The 19394-nt window shown below is 39.6% G+C and overlaps 1 protein-coding gene across 5 annotated transcripts in view; it reads left to right on the top strand.

The window, feature by feature from the left end:
• Positions 1-603: 603 nt before the first annotated feature.
• GOLIM4 (golgi integral membrane protein 4) overlaps positions 604-19394 on the top strand; it is a 77385-nt gene continuing 58594 nt past the window's right edge. For all 5 annotated transcript variants that reach the window (XM_081301144.1, XM_081301143.1, XM_081301141.1 and 2 more), the window contains exon 1: positions 604-1440. In XM_081301144.1, coding sequence (XP_081157270.1) covers positions 1254-1440 — 187 coding nt within the window. In that variant the 5' untranslated portion in view covers positions 604-1253. The remainder of the gene's footprint in view (positions 1441-19394) is intronic.

Here is a 19394-nt window from a genome sequence, read left to right as displayed (position 1 = left end):
AGCTTAAAGGTCTCCCAACTCCTGTCATACCATCTGTGACCACGCAAGCGTCTTGGTTAGTAAATTGGATGGGGCAAGACAGTCCACGGGGCATCTTCTGTTCAACTAAGGAGACTGTGCTAACTTTGGGGCTATCCTCTGTGGCTGCCGCATCACACAGAAGAGTGCAAGAAAAAAAAAAGTCGAAGGAGTACTCAGCAGGGTGCACGCGGTTTCTGCCATCCTTGTCTTCATCTGTGCAAATACTGTACTACTCCCCACGTGCCTTCCAAGAGCGCCCCCCTCCCTGCATATACACACACACGTGCACCCAGAACCTCACCCAGTTTCAGGCCCAGACTTGTCCCCCGCCCACCCAGAGTCTCCCGCTCCTCCACCTCTCCCCCACCCTCTCGGGCTCCACGTGGGCGCACCCCGGCGCCAGGCAATCGCGCGGCCCACGGAGCCCTGAGTCGGCCCCGATCTGGGAGGGAAGGCGCGGCCCGGGGTGGGACGGACAAAGCGTGTGTCCAATCGAGCCTAGCACTGCCTCCCCGAAGGGAGGGAGCGGCGGCTCGGACCGGCCCAATGAGCTGGGAGCCCGAGTGGAACTTCCTCCCGGAATCCCGTTGGCCAGAATAGCGGGGCCGCGGGTGACACGTAAGTTGGGTGGGAGGTGGCGGCGGCCGAGGCTCCAGCAGCCGGGTCAGTGACACTGTACCACCGTTCCCCAAACCCGGCCAAAGCAACCTGCCCCCCCCACGTATCCACCCACCCGACTAGCCAAGCGCGGGGGCGCCGCCCGGAGCCCGCTCCCTTTGTTGGGCTAGCACCCTCTCTTTTAGTGGCAACAAAGTCGTGCAGTGGGAGCCGGCGCGAGGGGGCGGGGAGCAGCCGGGGCGGGACTCCCGAGAGCCGCCGGGGACAGTGAGGCCAAAAAGTGGGGAGGAGGAAAAAAGCAGGCGGTGTCTGGGGACTGGCGCTAGGGCAGCCAGTTCTAAAGTATGCGGAGGGCCCCCTCCTGGGCCCGGGCACTCGCTGAGAGCGAGCCTTGCAGAAGTTTGGCGGCCCCTGCCCTGGCGGCGTTGATGGCTGTGCGCCCCGCGGCGCGCGGGGGCTGAGCGGGCGCCACTTCCCCTCCAGCCCCGCTTTTGTGTCTCGCGTCTCCTTATGCGGCGCCCGGCCACCTCCTGCGGTGGCCGCTGCTGAACGCACGCTCGGGCGGAGGAGAGGAGGCGACCGCTACCGCCGCAGCGCAGGGTTTAGGCGGGACTATGGGAAACGGGATGTGCTCCCGAAAACAGAAGCGGATCTTCCAGACGCTGCTGCTGCTGACCGTGGTATTTGGCTTTCTCTATGGCGCGATGCTCTATTACGAGCTGCAGACACAGCTGCGGAAAGCCGAGGCGGTGGCGCTCAAGTACCAGCAGCACCAGGAGTCCCTCTCTGCCCAATTACAAGGTACAGTGGACGCGCGCGGCCCTTGGCCAACTTTGCCCCGTGCTTTCACCAGGGCTAGAAAAGTGACGTTTATTAGCCTTTGACACAGTGGCCGTCACCTCTGACCTTCAGGGACATCAGAATGAGCGGTGCAGGGCTCCCGCCCCCCCATCCCCCGCCCAAGTGTCAGGGGAGATGACATCCCCATTCTCTTCCTTCCTTTCAGCGGTTTCCTTTGAAATCTGTAGCACCAGTCCATCTTCCAGCGGGGCGTTTGGTGGGCGGGTGTTCAGGGAGTACTTTAACCCAGCACTTGTCAAAGGCCCAGCTACAGTCCAAGCAGGCATACTGGTAACTCTCCAGCCGCTTCTGCCAGCCTATCCCTGAGAGGTATGGTTCCGTGGTTTCTAGGTGTTTGCTTTCCAGTTGACTTTACCAGTCGCCTAAGGAATGAGGAGTTGGGCAGAGATTTCTCAAACTGATGTTTTTCAAGGAAAAATAATAGCCCCAGATAGTATCAGTTGAATAGGACCAAAACCTGATAGTTTTTTTTTTTTTTAATTTTTACCTTAATAGGGTGATTTGGAGGTGTTGGGTGTGTGGGAAAAGCCCACACTACCTAACTGTTCACTGTGCTGCAGGTATTGTCTTTAAAAAAAAAAAAAAAAGATTTGTCTTCCTGAGCATTTAATTCATCAGAGAGCTGTGTGTGAGTGAGTGTGTGTGTGTGTGTGTGTGTGTGTGTCTGTCTGTCTGTCTTACAGTTAGCCTTGGGAAGTCAAAGGCCAGAAACAGTTTTTAACGTTGTCAGGCACAGCAAACATAATGTGCAAAATCTGTAGAAAGAATTAAAGCTTGTGTCCTTCTAGTTTGGAATATCATTTAATGTAAATTTAAGACACATAAATGATGCATGACTGTACCATGTGGTCTTGTTAAGGACATAGTCATCACATATATGCATATATTTTTTGAAAGCTTTTAGCTTTTACCTCTACTTGTGGTTTGTTTTCAACACATATGTGGTCCTCCAACACCCCCCAAGTGATAAATAGTGAAATGCTGACAGTCTTAGCTGATAATACAAATATAGCTTATTTTATAGTATTAGGCAGAAGCAAGCTGGAGGGTTCTTTTTGTTTGTGTGTGTGAATACAAATATGAAACAGATGCCTTTTCTTTGCTCCAACTATTCCGGGTGTTTTCTAGTAAAAACTTTAAGATGAGAGAAAATGATACACAGCTGATTGCTTGGACTCATTTGTTCTTCCCAACTTAGAAAAAGAAAAGTATTTTTAGCCCACTGAGCTTTCATAGCCACAGGCAATGAAAATATGTGGCTGGGCTTGGCTCAAAAGGAAAACCTGTTTTGACATACTCTTAGGTTAAAAATTTTTCTTTAAGTATGTTCACATTTACCCATGAGTTGTTGGTATGACGAGGGTAAGGCAGGTGGGCATTATTTATTTAGAAGTTACCAGCAGTTTCCCTGTGAATTTCAGTGCACCAGGACCAACAGAAGAACTTGCTGTCTGCTAGTTCATGGGGTTGAGGGGAGACACAGGGACTGGACGATGACGATGACGACTGGATTTTCACAGAGTTGTGGCAGGGGCATGCATAGTGAGGTTGTGTGCCTTAGTTTCTTATTTAGGAGACCCAGGAAGGTAGGGCTTCATTTTCTCCATTACATCCTTGGCACTGTGTAGTACCTGATGCTCAAAAGGAGAATCCATATGTATTAATTTAAACAACAAACAGGAATTATTCTGAACTGTGGTGAGAAGTTGATCCCAGGCACTTCTGTCTGCTTTATTAGGCTTTGCTTCTGTGTCTCTGCTTTTTGAAAAATCAAACTAAACAACAAAATATTGTGCCCAAGTAGCTCTCTTGCCTTAACTGCCAAAGCTGGAACTTGTTGACAGAGGCCCTGGTTTCTAAATCACAGCTTTTTTTGCACTATTCCACTTGAAAATCAATCTTAATTTCTTTTCTTTTTAAATTTGTCTTCCTTCTGTGGTGGTTTTAGGGAGAGGGGTGGAAAATGGTAATAGGGGATCATTAACATGCACAACTTTTGCTTTGTAGCAGGAGATGAAAATATTTCTACCTAGTTTGAATGGGTGGCTTTAAAGTTCATTTCCTAATTTACTCTCTTGCCACTTCCTCTTGGATTATAGTGATGCAACACTTAAAATATGACTATGTAGGAAGAATTATTTCACAAGCAGATTAAAGTTTCTTCTTTTTTTAATGGATTCACTCTTCTGTAACATTTTGAATTTCACGTTTGCAGGCCATTTAATGAACATTTTCTGATGGCATGCAACTTTTTCTTTCTTTTTGCAATGACAGATGATATTTTACTTAGCATTTTCATGTACTACCTGCAATGATGTGTTTTTAGAGCATCAGACTCTCCCTTCTTAAGACTTGTTAGTGAGGTAAGATTTCTTGACCTGGCTTGGATTAGAATCAGAGTTAATTCTGAGCGGCCTTCTTTTAAAACCTGACTCTTGAAAAAATTCAAGTACTTTGGTTCTGATAATATACATTTTTTAAATGAGCATAGTTAGCTCATCTTCACATGAAGAGTAGGCTATACTCTAGAGATTCCTTTGAAAGTAGGTTACTTTTTACCCTGAGTACATTTTGTGGTGGAATAGTCCCATAAACAGGAGACAGTGAGAGGTGATATGGGAAAAGTTGAGAGACTAGCCTACCCTCTCCACTAAAAACCATGTCTGTGTCTGACTCTGTCATTCATTCAAACAATCAATCATCTGTCTATCCTTCCATCCATCCATCTATCCATCCATCCATCCGTCATCAATGTTTCTAGCTCCCATACTGGCACCTTAGTTACACTGAGGAGTAGTGCATAGGTCACATGCTGGTAGCAGAATAGTGACAACCTTTGAACAGCACAGTATTTACTTTACACTTGATTTTTTTCCCACTGCTTTTCAAGTGCACCATTCTGTGTACCTATCAGTGGTGTTTCTTGGGCTTGACTGCCCATTAGAATCACTTAGCAGCTCCCAGTCCATTAAATCACAATCTGCAAGGGGTGGAACCCAAGCCCCAGTAGTCTTTAAAGCTCCCCGGTAATTCCAGTGTGCAGCCATGGTTGAGGAACACAGCTTTATAATCTTAAAACTGAGCCACTTCATACATTTATTTTACTTGGTTAGGCCCCAGAGACATTTGCATCTTATCCTGAGCATGTGATTTAAAGCCAGACAGGTTTTTGGATTATGATTCAAATTCTAGTTCTGCGACTTTTTGTATGAACTTTGGCCTCATTTTTCTTATTTATAAAATGGAAGTTAGGATGACTCATTTTGCAGGGGTGTTTTGGGGATTAAATAATTCACATAGAACTCTTAGCGCATACCTGGTACACAGCTGCTCTTTAAAGACCAGCTGTTATTATTATTATCAGAGTTTGAGTTGGTTTGTCTCTTTTTCTCTTCCCAGGTTTGTACAAATTTTGAAATTGACAGAATTTGTTTTTGTAGTTAGCCACGTACTTTGGATATTTCTAAATGAACATCACGGAGAATAGACAGATAGGCATAAATCCAGGGACTTTACTCTGGAAAAGGATTCTTCCTTGATGTTTAAATATAGAATGAAGAGTATGGTTACTGATGGGCTCTCTTCTAGATCATCCCAGATTAGGAGAGGGGTGCAACTTTAAGTGAAATACCATGTGCATTAAGATCTGGGAGAAAGATAACTGTGAAACAGTTTTATAAATAGTCTTTAGTGTCAAGGAGCCCCATGTTCCTAAAACACTGGGTTACAGTACTATGGTGCCTTTTATCTTCCATATGATGATCAAAAAAACATTGAAAAAGGTTTACATAATGTTTTACATGTTCCTATTTCAGAAAAGTGTATTATGGATAATTAAAATAAAAGAATTGGGTGCTTTTGAGAGTCACATTTGTTTAAGTTTATTGTCCTTTGTATTATGCTCTCTGACACTTACTGTGGCCCACTAGTCTAAACATGAAGACTTCTTGTTGAAATTGGATACATGTTGATTTTCCACTTTGGCTGAATCTTCTTTCAAAACAGAAAAATCTCTTCAGTCAGGATCAAGGTGGTTTTTTTTTTTTTTTTAGTTCCTTAATCTTCCACTGCCTTGTCAGTAGGTACTCAGTAAATAGTAGGTCTGTATCTATCTAGTCTTCTCTCTGCCTGTGAATGTGCTTATTTATGGAGGGAAGTGAGGTGTAGTAGATGTAGTAACTCAGGTCTGAGCACATAGGCTTAACTCTCTGCTATCCTTTTTACTGTGATCTTTGGCAAGTGAGTGAACTTCCCTGTGACTCAGTTTCTTCATGTGTAATAATCGGGATAATAGGATTTATAATAGGCTATCATGATCATTAGTGTTTGAACTTGCATTTGGTCTATTGGGGAGACTCAAGTGCAACAGAGTGGTTCACAGACCTCTAATATAGGTGTCAAGTCTGGGCAATGTTATGGTAGATGTAGTTGAAATCAAGTGCAAAGTTGGGATTTATTAATATCAATTAGACATTGTTGGTGAAATAGCTTCACTAATACGCATCATACAGTTTAAAAGTAGGTTTTTATCAAGTTGTTGTTTAAAAGAATGCTCTTTAAATTCAGTAGGTTTTTACGTATACATTCATTCCCCGATTGAAAGATAAAAAGCTCTAGTTACTTTTAAAAACTGATTCACTTTGCATATGATTCATACAAAAATATATAACCAGTTTTACACATGATGTGTGTCTTAGTCATCCCTGTAAAATGGAACATGCCAACTCTGTAATGAGAATAACTGGTTGACCATGTAAGAGAATTGTGTATTATGAAAGCACTTTTAGTGTGCATTCCAAAACCTTACCTCCACTTTTTAAATTTTTTTCCTGACTCGGCAAGGACAGTTTCCTGTAGGGTTGGGATATAAGACTGCATTTCAGTGGCTGAAGGAATAAGTGAATTGAAGTTGGAAAAATGAAGACCGAAGATGGAGCACCCAAAAGCAAAACAATAGAGAGGAACCAGAAGAGGGGAGGGAGAAAAAAGGGGATTGATATCAACTGATGACTTCAAGCACTGAGGAAGGTTCTTGTTCACATCTTCTAAAAAAGACAGTAGAGAATAGTGAAGGGAGAGCTCCTTCGGGCATCAAAGGTGGTGGTGTTTACCAATAGGTTGATCTCAAGTAGACTGGGGACCTCTGTGAATTTCAGTTTCTTCACGTTTGAATTAGGGCTAAGGAGGAGGTCTGTTTTGTACTTTTGTAGGAATTACAAATACTTTATCTAAAGTGACTAGCATGAGTCCTGGAGCACATTACTCCTACCGTGTATAAGATGACCAGGACTGCTGCTGCTGCTGCTGGGTTAGTATTGGGCTTGCTTGTAATCGGCCTATCCTTTACTATATGTAGTAGGTACTGGTGTTATTAGTTGTGGCCTAAATGTGGCTGTTTTCAGAGCTATGTGCCCATGAAACTTTAAGACACACATTCTCTGTCTCTTCTACCCTTTTTATGTTTTTTTTGGGGGGGGAGGGGGGAGAAGAAAACCTGAAAACACTTTACAGAACAGCAGATAAGAGTTGCTGTTTTTCAGTTTGGCAACCAAATGTTCCTGTTTTATCATGAAGGACAAAATGTGTTGGGCAGTAGGTGATTTGTGAATTTTCTAGCTTTATTTAGGAATGAAAGGTATTTGAATGTAGCTTACTGTGAAAGAAAAATGGTAATATGTATTTCTCTTTGGATTCAGTGATATGTGGAGTAAATTTTTCATGGTAGGATTTAGAAGATTTATCTGAAGAGATTGAATTATTTTTAATACACATTTATTGAGTGCCTACCATGTTCAGGTTACTCTGCTAAGCATGTTACATGCATGATACTGTTAATCAGCGACACTTTCATGTGACTGACCAGTCTGTGGCTTAGGTTAATTAACCTGGCAGTGAAGAGATGTGATCTAATGAAACTGAGCTTAGAACCCTAATGTGACTTTATAGCCTGTGTTTTTTCCATGACAAACCATTGCCCTCAAAATTATTTTAGTATCTCTCATGATGATATTAATGGCTGGAGAAAGTAGGTTAAGTGGGTCATCTGAGAATTCAAGATAAAATTAAGAGTTGGAAGTAACAGGTGTGATTATCTGAGGCAGCATCTCCAGGGTGTAGGATATTTGCTGCTGCTGTGGAAGATGATTTTGGTGGCAGTGGAATTGATTTCAGGTGGATGCAGATATTTCCTGAAATTGAATCATATGATGAAAAACTTATAATTCCATTTTAGTACTTTCTTGACAAGGATAAACTCAGTTTGATGCTAGAATGTCTTTGCTAGATATGACTGCTCACCTGTTTTTCCAAAGAAAACAGATTGTGGGTAGCCAAGAGACTGACAGCTAGAACTTAATAATTGTTTTGTCTTATGTTATATAATTTTAAGTTAAATGATCTATTGATAACCATCCATTAATGCTGTTTAAATCAGATTTTTAATTGATGAGGCAGTGGTGTCAAGTTTTCTTTCCAGAAGTTTATTTTAGGGGAAAGTGAATCTTTGTTAACTAAGTATCCTACGGGTTTTGCATCGGTGTGATAAAAACTCATATAAGGAAGGGAAGGGGAATGGGCAAGGAAAGACAGTAGAATGAATTGGATATTACTCTCCTATGTTCGTATATGAATACATGATCAGTGTAACTCCACTTCCTTATGTACAACCACAAGAATGGGAAGTCATACTCCATGTATTTATATTTCAAAATACATTCTACCATCATATATCACTAAAAGGAACAAATAAGAAAATTTTTAAAAAAGAACCCATGTGAGAGGTCTGACGTTTAGAAATGTATTAACTGATCAAACCTTACACAAATACTGAATTTTACAGTTAATAAACTAAATTCTGAGATGGGTAAGTCATTTGCCTTGTGTCTGAAGCTAAGCCCAGACTCGCAAACAAGATACTGTTCCTTCACTTCCCTGTTCTGTCTTTACAGACCCAACAACACCCTTTCCTCAGTTTGAATAGCAATAGGCACAGCTATTTTTAAACAATGCTGTGTATTTCTGAATGGCATATTTATGTTCTTTGTTTTTATTGGCGCATGAGTGCTTATACTGAGGACATGTCTGTCAGTCATTGCCTTCACTAATAAGCTTCACTAAACAGGCCCATGGCCTAGGGGGACATGGGTATGAAATAAATTGTTCTGTGTAAGAGTCTGACATTTAAAAAATATTGCTTTAACTATTTCTCATATATGAAATGTCACAATATGATAGATAGCGAACAGAGAAGTAAAAGACGTGCTGTCATTCTGAAGGATAGGTATTGTGGAACATTTGAATGATATCATTTGCTTTTTTTTGAGAGTAAGTGAATTATAATCATTTTAGGGGAATTAAACATTCAATTTTTCAGTTCACATTTAATTCAAAATTTCTTCCTTAATTGAAAATTTTGTAAGAAACAACAAAAATTTCAAATGAAGATATTTGAGAGGGCTTTGACATTGCTTATGTGCTGTCTTGACAATAGCTGTAATGCTAAAATTAATGATAAACAGGTTAAAATTGGCTAGGTGATAATTATTCGATTACTTAATTTGGTTTAAATAGAGTAATTAATCAAGTTTTACATTGGCCGGATTTAATGTTATAAATCTGTAATTTTTGTCATACTGTCTCAATATCACAACCTTTTAATAAGCTGAGAGGGAATTTTTAAAAGGACTTTGCATTCTGTTCAGAGGTTTGGATGCTCTAAAACAAGTTAAATAATACTGTCAAACATCACTTTTTAATTATTTTTTTAGTTGTAGATGGACACAATACCTTTAGTTAATTAATTAATTAGCTGTTTTTTTCTTTTTTAATGTGGTGCTGAGGATCAAACCCAGTGCCTCACAAGTGCTAGGCAAATGCTCTACCACTGAGCTACAACCCCAGCCCCAAACATCACTTCTGTTAGAACATGAAAACTAAATCCTCTTTACTATATCAGCTCAAAATCTGAAAGTCATCCAGGTTTGATCCAAGTGTGGTGAGCTTTCTTGGATATAATTCCTTATGTATAATTCTTCAAATACAGTTTCTCTTTCTCTGTGAAACTAAATCGTCCAATTATCTGCCTTTAACATAGACTACCTATGCTGCTTTTCTGTTCAAAAAAGGCAGAAAATGTCAAGTAGGGTAGGAGTCACTGGTCCTTAGCAATTCTAAAATCCAAGCTGGCAACTGCTCTTGATTAGGTCTTGAGGCCTGGCAATAATTTTCAATGTCTTTTGACACTACCTTTGGGCAAAGAGTGCTAACCTTTGAGTAATTCTGCCTTTTTAAATGAAAGGTAGAATATGTTTGCAGCTGAGTATTTTTTCAGATTTTCTGCCAGTAGAATTTTGGAGATCTGTGGCTTTTTTTTTTTTTTTTTCACTTCAGACTCATATTGACATTGTTTCTCCTGATACAGCCCTCTCAAAAATTTTGTGGGCTCCCTGCAAAACTTCTTGAAGTTTTTTTTTTTTCCATTAGACAGAAGCCACACCCACCTTTCTCTTGGAGATTTGTCCTTCTCTACTTTGGTGTATGCTGAGACTGGTGAGGGACAAGGCCCTTAAACTTCCTGAAGATCTGTTTAGAGGATCTGAGACACTCTTTGGAGGTCCTGTGGTGGGACTGAATGTACCTCAAGACGTTCCTTTTAATCCTCCAAATTTGTAATAAAGAGAGTTATGACCATACTCTCAGCTTTTGTCCTGAGATCATGTTTCTATGATAGTGTCCTGGTAGTGCCTATTTACCTGTGGTGCCTTTCTTAATTTTAGCATGATTTTCTGTCTAGAGAGGCTGCGAATTTCTGAAACCATCAAATTCTGGCTTCTGGCTTTGTTTTTTGTTTAGCCCTTTTCCCCTCATTTGACCTTTTCCCTGTAGTTTGGTATTACATAGCAAGAAGAAACCAAAGTGACATGTGTAACATTTTTCTAGGAAATCTTAACTGTTTATCTGTCAATTTTTACTTCCTATATAAGTGCAGATGACTGGGTCACATAACCACACATAATGGTGTGTATTACTAAACTTTCGGGTATTCCATACTTTTTTGCTTTCTGATATATTTTTCTCATGTTTGCTTAAATCCTTCCGTCTGTTTTCTTGAAGTCCAAACTTGTGTGTGCTATGTTCTCAAATTCTTACATTCTCAAAATACTCTTCTTACAGTCCACTACACAATTCCAAATCTACTTCTACTTCTCTAAAAGCTATATTGTCTCAAAATGGATTGACTTAGATCAACAAACATTATCTCCTAACATCTTTGGGAAAGAAATCTGGGCTTAGCTGGGTGACTCAAAGTCTCTCATGAAGTTGCAGTCAGCTGCTGACCAGAGTTGAATTCCTCTCAGCACTTGACTGGAATTGAAGGGACTGATTCAGAGTTCACTCCTGGGGTTGTTGGCAGGTCTGGGAAGATCCACCTCCAACTTGCTTCAGCTCTGCAGGGCCCTTCACAGGAATGCCTCACAACATGGTGTCTGGCTGTGCTTAGGGCAAGAGATCCAAGAAAGCAAGAGGGATGCAAGCACTGAAAGAAAGTGAAAGTATTTTAATAATCTTGGAAGTGATATTCCATCACTTCTGCCATGTTTGGTTCCTTAGAATCGAATCACCAAGTTCAACCCAGATGCAAAGGAAAAGGGTTTGTGAGGATATGAAGAACAGAAGGTTGGAACCATTGGGGACTACCTCAGTCCCTGCCTACCATGAGGCAAGAATCCTTATTTGAATGTTATGTTGTCACTGTGGCCACATCATCATTACCAAAGTCATTGCATCCAGGTAGTACTTGCTATGTGCAGGCTGTGTTCTCAGTTGTTTTCTTGGATTATTTACTTAATACTTTTGAAAAAAATACATATTAAAATGTGATTTGCTATACAGTTCATAGTATATTAGCAAGAAGTGGCATTTGAAATCATGGCACTTGGAAGGAAAATCATCTGGTGCTTAACTATCTGACCTGGAAAAATTAAAATTCCATATGACTCTCTGAAATATAAAGCAGCTAGTAGACTGTTGACAGAAATAACAAAGTGGAAGGTACCCTGTCATTGGGGGAGTTTCCAAACCCGTAGATAATAGGTTAAAATTTCTTCCTCTTAACAGGGACTGCATTTCCTTGGCAAGTAAATAGAAAGGGAGAACAGTGTGTCTCTTCAAGCAACATTTTTCACCTGCTTCTGACTTCATAGACTGGAGTCCTTGCTGAAGTCCTTGTTTTTTTTTTTTTTTTTTTTTTTTTTTTTTTTTTTTTTTAGTTGTAGATGGACAGAATGCCTTAATTTTGTTTGTTTATTTTTATGTGGTCATAAGGATCAAACCCGGTGCCTCACACAAGCCAGGCAAGTGCTCTGCCATTGATCTAAAGCCACAGCTCCAAGTCCTTGTTTTTTACTTTTTTTTCCCCCACGAAGTTTTACTGGTCTTGGATACTTTTGAAGCATTAATTGCATGACTGGTAATTTTAATTTTTTTCATTGACCCCTACTTTGAAAGTCAAGATTAAAAAAATTATGATATATGAATAGTATTATGTAGTATTAATAAAATAAAATCAAAAGTAAAGTATAAGAGCACATTATGAAAAAGTCATTAAGTATGTCTGGACAGTTGTAATTCTAAGTTCAGAGTATGTCCTCATTCTCTTAAACATGTTTTAGTCATTAGAAATACATAAGATAAGTATATCTATTTTAAATTTGACTTTCTTTGAACTTTCTGAAATGTATTTCATTGCTTTTCAGTCTTTGGCTAAGATCAAGTATAATATCTGTCATCAGCTTAATATCTGATACATCTTATATCTGAAACATATATATTTTCATGTGAGATTGGATTTGGAAATGAGAATATTTTATCAACATTCGTTTTCATCCATGCTCCATTTGAGCTTTGAGGCAAGGTCTGCTCTTGTCACTGAGAAGTTGCTGTTGAGTTTCTATAGCATCAGCCATCTCCCCAACCATCTCCCCCCCAACACACCCCCCATCATTGCTGTGTGTGTGTGGCTGCCAGGTTGCTGCTGCGATACTCACTGGCACTGTGGGGCCTGTGGCCTTCTGCTCATGGTGGTATTTCCATGGATACCTTAAGACCCTTATGACATGATCTCTTTTCTATTCTCTGTTCCAAAAGCCAAAATGAATACAACCCCCACCTGTTCTGAAATGTATTGATGATGTGCATATGGTTCTTAAGGGGACTTACATATTATATTTTTTCTTATATGATTTTCCTTTTGTTTTCTGAGTTTGGCTAAGATTCCTAGGGGCTGAACTGGAGGATACTTCCTCCTGTTGACACTAGCCAAGGAATCAGTGACTGCCAGTTAGCTAGAATGATGGTATTTGTGAGTCTGTCTAAGACCCTTTGTATAGGGTTTAAGAACTGTCCTGAGGGGCCTACAGTAGCAATACTTTGAATAGGGCAGAACATTTATAAAGTCTGTTCTTTTTCTTATTCTTGGCCTCCAGCTGTTTCTAAGACAGCTTCCTATTTAGCAGCTACTCTTTGCCTAAGACCATATTGAGAGTTTTGTCTGTGACACTCTCTTTCTTACAGGTAACATTTTCAGTTTGGGATCCATGGGGGTCCATAAACCAATTTCCTAAAAACATGTCATTTCTGAATATGTGTCTTTTTCCAAGATGGAAACCTAGTTTTAATCAGATTCTCAAAGCATCAGTGACCTGAAAAAAGGTTAGGGACCACTGCTTCAGGGTACATTCTTCCTTTTGAGGTCCTTTTAGTTCATATTGGAATGTGAGCTCCTCTGGTCTCACCCCATGAACCTTTAGACATGGCTGCAAGGTACCTGAGTGTGAAATGGGGTTGTCAGTACTTGTCACTCTTCTCCTGAATCCATAACCACTGTTCCCTGCCCCCAATTGGAATAAGTTGGTAATCAGAGACTTAAATGGCATTTAAAAAATTGCATTCCTAGAATCCACTAGCAGTTGCTTAGTAAATTTAATAAAAAGTCTTGAAATTATGAGAAATTTATACTTCCAGATTGCTTAATATTTATATCATTTGGTCTGAAAACAACCCTGTATTATAGAGTAAAGCAATATGCTTCATTATTACTATTTTAATTTTGAGAAACAAGTCACCCAGAAAGACAGTGGCACGTTTTGGAATTAATGCTCAAGTTGCTTGAATCCTAACTCAGGGCTTTTGCTATTATCCCCAGTTTCCAAGGCTTCCTTACCCTGGAACTAAAATGAGGTGTTATAGTATTCACAAAAACTTTCCACTTTATCTCCTTTGAAGCTATGAATTCAGATTCTTCCTGTTGAGAATACTCCCAGGTGGTGACTCACCTGGACTTTAAGAACTGGTGGCCTCAGAGTTCAACTGCCACTTGCCACCCCTCTTCATCTCTGCCCTCTGTGTACACGGAAAGTCCTGATGGCTCCCCAAACTACTAATCCCTCTTGCCCCTCTGCTTTCCACTCTCAGCTTACCTTGTTCTTTCAGGATCCAGGCAGGCTCCCTAGGATCTGGGTTTCAGGGTTTTGAGGGAGATAGTCACTGTGGGGAACTTGGATCTACCACCTTTTCTGTTTCTGGCACACTGTTTTTTTATCCAGAATTGGAGACTTAGGCTGTCTGCTTTAGCATGATTCCATTTCAGACTCCTGCATCCTGGTGCGTAGAAAGAGCTTAAGCTCACCCTAGAGTTCGGACATTCACCATAGGCTACCAGGCAACTCAGACTTTACCTTGACTTCACAGAGGGGCTTTCAAGCTCACCACTCAACCAATTATCCGGCTGTGTGTTTTAGCTTCTAGATGTGGAAGTCATACCACTCCTCTAAATAAATCACAAATTGGTAGAGCAGGGAAAGTAAGAGCCCCTGTTGCAAATATCGCATAGGGACATGTTTTGGTTTTGCCCATGCAGTGCTCTGAAAAATTTCATAGTAGTGTCTACATGGAAAAATAAAAAAGAAAAGCAGTTTTAGGTAAACATCCAGATTTCCAGCTTTGTTGGAAAAGTCATGAGGTCCCATAAGATACGACCAGAATTCCTGTTTGGAATGGGATACGAGGAGGCGTTAGTTGGCCAAAATACTACTTTAATTGCCTTGAGCATTCATATTACTAGCCCAGCCTCTGTAAGCACTTATGTTTGAAATTCTTTATCTCAAATAACTGTTTTATTTGTATCCATGAAGTCTATCCATGAAGAAAGTTACCCTCAGATAAATGGAATGACTTGACAGTTGTGCTGCCCAATACAGTAGTATCAGTGTGGCGATAGCACTAGAAGTATTAGTGTGACCAAGGAACTGAATCTCAAATTTTGTTAAATTTAAGTTTAAATTTTAAAAGGAGAGCACTGTGAATTTTTTTTTTTTTTTTGTTAAATATAACTTTATTTTACTTGGTACTGGTGGTGCTTTATCACTGACCTATATCTACAGTGTCATTTTATTTTTCATTTTGATACAGGGTCTCCCTAAATTGCCTAAGATGTCCTTGAATTTGTAATCTTCTTGCTGAATTAGCTGGGATTATAGACAGGTGCCACCACACCCAGCTTCTGTAAAGCATAACTTTCTTGTTTTTGTGGGACTGCATTTCGGTTTAACTGTTGTGATGAACATATTATTATTGCAGTCTTATACTGCACATATGCTTTCTATGTTTTCACATGTGGCTACTGGAAATTTTAAAAATCATAATTGCTTCAAAGAGCATTTCCTATGAATAGTGCTGACCTGACGGGGGCCACACAGCTTGTGAATGGCAGGCCTGGGATTGTCACAGATCTCTACCTGCCGTGTGTTTCTTTTACTACTAAAGTACTGCGTGATTTTTCTTCTACTTCTCAAAACATTTTCATTATGACATCTAATCTCACCAGTGATTTGGTTTTCCTCATTTTTACATGGTATGCAATACAAAAGTGATTTTATATAAAATATAAAAAGAGCACTGTGGATTTTTTTTTTTGTTAAATATAACTTTAGTTTACCTGGTACTTGTAGTGAAAATTTAGAATGTGTATTATCAACAATGATAAGTTCAATATTAACAATTTTGAAATTAGTATTGTGACATACAGACACTACTTTTTAATCATTTTTTTTTTCATTGTAGGTAACACAGACCATTACATTAAAATTTGAGATCTTAGTGACTTATAGTAGCAAAGTTATAATAACAAACATAATCATGTTCCAGGTCTGTGGTTTGGCCATTATGGGCTGGGTTGGGACTGGGCCTGAACAACAGGCTTTTTGTTGGATTTCAGGTTGTCTCCTCATACCTCTAATCTATACCTGGAGCTGAAAGGATTGTGACCTGGGGATGATCTTCTCATGGGAGATCACAGGAGCAGAAGAGGGTGAGTGTTAACACCTTGCAGGCGGCTCACTGTCAGTTCCATTTACATTCTGTGGATCAAACAGATCTCACAGACAAGCTCAACATAAATGGGAAGGTGAAGAGCACTCTGCCTACAGTGATGAGCACTACAGAGTGCATGGTAGGATGTGGATGTGTAACTCCAGCATGAGGGGGGAAGCATTTGGAATGATGGCCCCATGTGCCACAGTCTGTTTCAAGATAGGGTACAGTGTGGAATCATAAAGCTCCTTTGTTTGGGCTGAGATTATAGCTCAGAGGTAGAGCCCTCGTAAGATAATCTTTCATATTTTTTTTAGTTGCATATGGACACAGTACTTTTATTTTCTTTGTTTGTTTATTTATTTATTTATTTTTTAATGTAGTGCTGACACTCAAACCCAGTGCCTCACATGCGCTCTACCTCTGAGCCACAACCCCAGCCCCTCTGTAAAATAACCTTAAAAACAGTTTGTGTTTTGCATTTTAAATCTTGATTTTTTTTTTCATGTCTGTCAGTCTAATAATGTCAGGAGCTGAAAATTCGTCTCTAGGTAAACAAATGTAGACTTGATTTATAAATGGATATTTCTCGTGAGTCATCTTGACATGCTTTTTGTACATACAATAGAAGAAGCAGTAAGAAGAGGCAGACCTTTTTTGACAGGATCATTTGTGTACTTTTTGTGAATAGTGCCTCCTTAGAAAATTTTCAGTGAGGACATGTAGATTCTTGTTAAGCCCTAATAATTGAAACTCTAAATGCTTTATGAAACTAGTGAATAGTCTGCCAGTTCCCAGTATATTTATTCTCTAACTTAAAGAAATACTTCTTGTTATTAACGTCATTCCTTTGGAAATATGTTGATGTGAAAAAAAACAAACTTGGCTTTATTTTTGGTTTTCCTCATCTCTGTTTTGTTACTTAATTCTTTTTTCCTTCACTAGTTGTTGCTTAAACAATCTGGTTGGCACCAGTCAAAACAGACACCAAAAGTTCTATTGATTACTTAGTTCTTTTATAAATGGAAAGGTCTTTGTTTCTAGGCCCCATAGATTTTTTGTATTTTTTTAATATTTATTTTTTTAGTTGCAGTAGGACACAATACCTTTATTTTATTTATTTATTTTTATGTGGTGCTGAGGTTGAACCCACGGCCTCACACGAGCTAGGTAAGCACTCTACCCCTGAGCCACAACCCCAGCCCATAGGCCCCATAGTTTTGATAACAAGAGATAATGATTTTTTAAAAATACCTTTATTTATTTATTTATTTATTTTTTATGTGGTGCTAAGGAATGAATCCAGGGCCTTGCACGTGCTAGGCAAGCACACTACTGCTGAGCTATAACCCCAGGCAAGATAATGATTTTTAACGACCGTACAGATGATTTTTTTTTTTTAATTTTGAGTTACCCTAGATCACTAGATCACATTTAATGTTGCCACTGTCTAAATCTATTTGGGTGCTGTGTCACTCAAAAACCAGAACCTGTTGGAATGCTATAGTTTACATGGATATGTTTTTCATTCAGTTGTATTCACTCTACTTTTAAAATATGGATGTGTCCTTCATCTAACCAAGCCATGTTTTTATTTCTAATATCCTACTCTGAGTTACTGGAAATGATAAGCATCACCACTTGACTGGACAAGTAGAAGGCTTCCACTTGGTTTTCTTGCTGGCAGTCTTCATTCCCACAAGGTAGCCCAGTATTTTACAAAGATTATCATTTATAAAATGTAGATTAGGTAATGTTGCTTTCCATATCTTTGAAGGATGTTTTAGCCCTTTTCTTCCAGCTTTCTTGTATGCCACTAACATACCTAATGCCATGAGGGCATTTTAGCTGTTTCAGGAACATTCCAAGTTCACATCTGTCTTAGCATCTTCATGCTACTATTCCGTCTGGAATGTTCTTCCTAAGATCTATTAATCACTAGTTATTCTTAATTCAGGTCTCTGCTCAGACTTCAGCTACTTAGGCCTCTTCCTGAAAAAGAATAACAAATTGCTGTAAGATGTAATACCCTTAAGCAACAAAATCTTGGATATTTGTTATTTCATGTGGTTTCCTGAGGGTGCTCAGCTGGGTGGTTGGTCCTGCCTCAAGAGTTTTTCTTAAGGTTGTAATCATGCTGTTAACAGGGGCTGCAGTCTTCGGGGAGAATCCACGTTTGATTCACGTGGCTCTTCCTCACTGTTGGCCAGGGACCTCAGTTTCTTACCACGTGTGCCCTTCCATAGAGTGTCTGCATGTCCTCGTGACATGGCAGCTGGCTTCCCACAGAGTAAGGGATCCAACAGAGAAGGAGCCTAATGTGGAAACCACAATCTCTTATAACCATCTCTTGTGCTATGTGCTAGTTGTCACACAGACCAACTCTGTACTGAGTGGGAGGGAAGTGTACAAGATGTGTTCAAGTACCAAGAGGTGGGGATCACTGGGGACAATGTCGGAGGCTGGCATGCTGTCCATGGAGATTTCACTGTGCTTTTGAAGCTGCACATTTGTGGTTTTACCTCTGAGGATTCTGTAGAGGTCATAACTACATCTCTTCTTTGACATGTTAAGAGGAAGACCTATATAAGCCATAAGAGAAATGCTTACAGAGGACTATCTTCATCACCTCTCCAAATTCTTCCTAACCTGTCAGCCTACATTTAGTTTCTTATTTGCAATTATAATGACCTGAAATCTCATTTGTATGTCACCTTGGATGTTGCCTACTTTGTTTGTCTGTCTTTCTACTATAAGATTATAAGGACTTCCCATGCAGAGAACTAGTGTCTTCTGTTCACTGTTACAGTCTTTGAACTGAGGACAAGGTTTGAACTACAGTATGTAATCACTTGTTTATATATGGATAAGTAAGTTTGCTTTTTCAAGCCCTGGAGGTTTTATTTTAACCATTTATATGAAATCATTTCTGCATGCATGCCTGTATGGCAACATTGAATATGTAAAAAAAATTTAATGGCCTTAACTAATATTTACTCTGTGTATATAGAAAGTACTGTGCTAGATACTGTGAAGTTGCCAACACAAATAAAACATGGTCCCTACTCTCAAGCAGTCCTGTTAGTAGAGAAAGGCACACAATGATATGGGTCACATGAGGACAAATAAAATGAAGAGAGAAAAAATTTCAGAACTGGAGGAAGTATGAGAGTTGGAGGTGGCTCTGAGATGGAGCACCCTCTTGATGTCTCTATGGGTGTTATTTTGCTCTGTTATTAATACTGTGTTTCTTTTTAACATCCTCAGAATATAAGAAAGAAACAAACTATACTATCAGAACAAAAAAAAATTAGAAAAGTTAAGTAAAAAAAAAAGTTAAGAAAACCTCAGTATGTTATTCATGACTAAAAATACATGAAAGTCTGTTTCACTGTTCATGCTCATCATACAAAGAACAGTTTGCTCATATGTTAAATAGTCCTGTGCTGTATATGTGTAATAAGAATTGTAATGCATTCCGCTATCATTTATATTTTAAAAAATTGATAAAAAAGAAAATATGTTAT

This window comes from Spermophilus citellus (genome assembly GCF_964194105.1).
Source record: "Spermophilus citellus genome assembly, chromosome: 7".
Lineage (NCBI taxonomy): Eukaryota > Metazoa > Chordata > Mammalia > Rodentia > Sciuridae > Spermophilus > Spermophilus citellus.
Note: the sequence above shows the minus strand (reverse complement) of the source record. Positions and strands in the feature narration are given on the sequence as shown.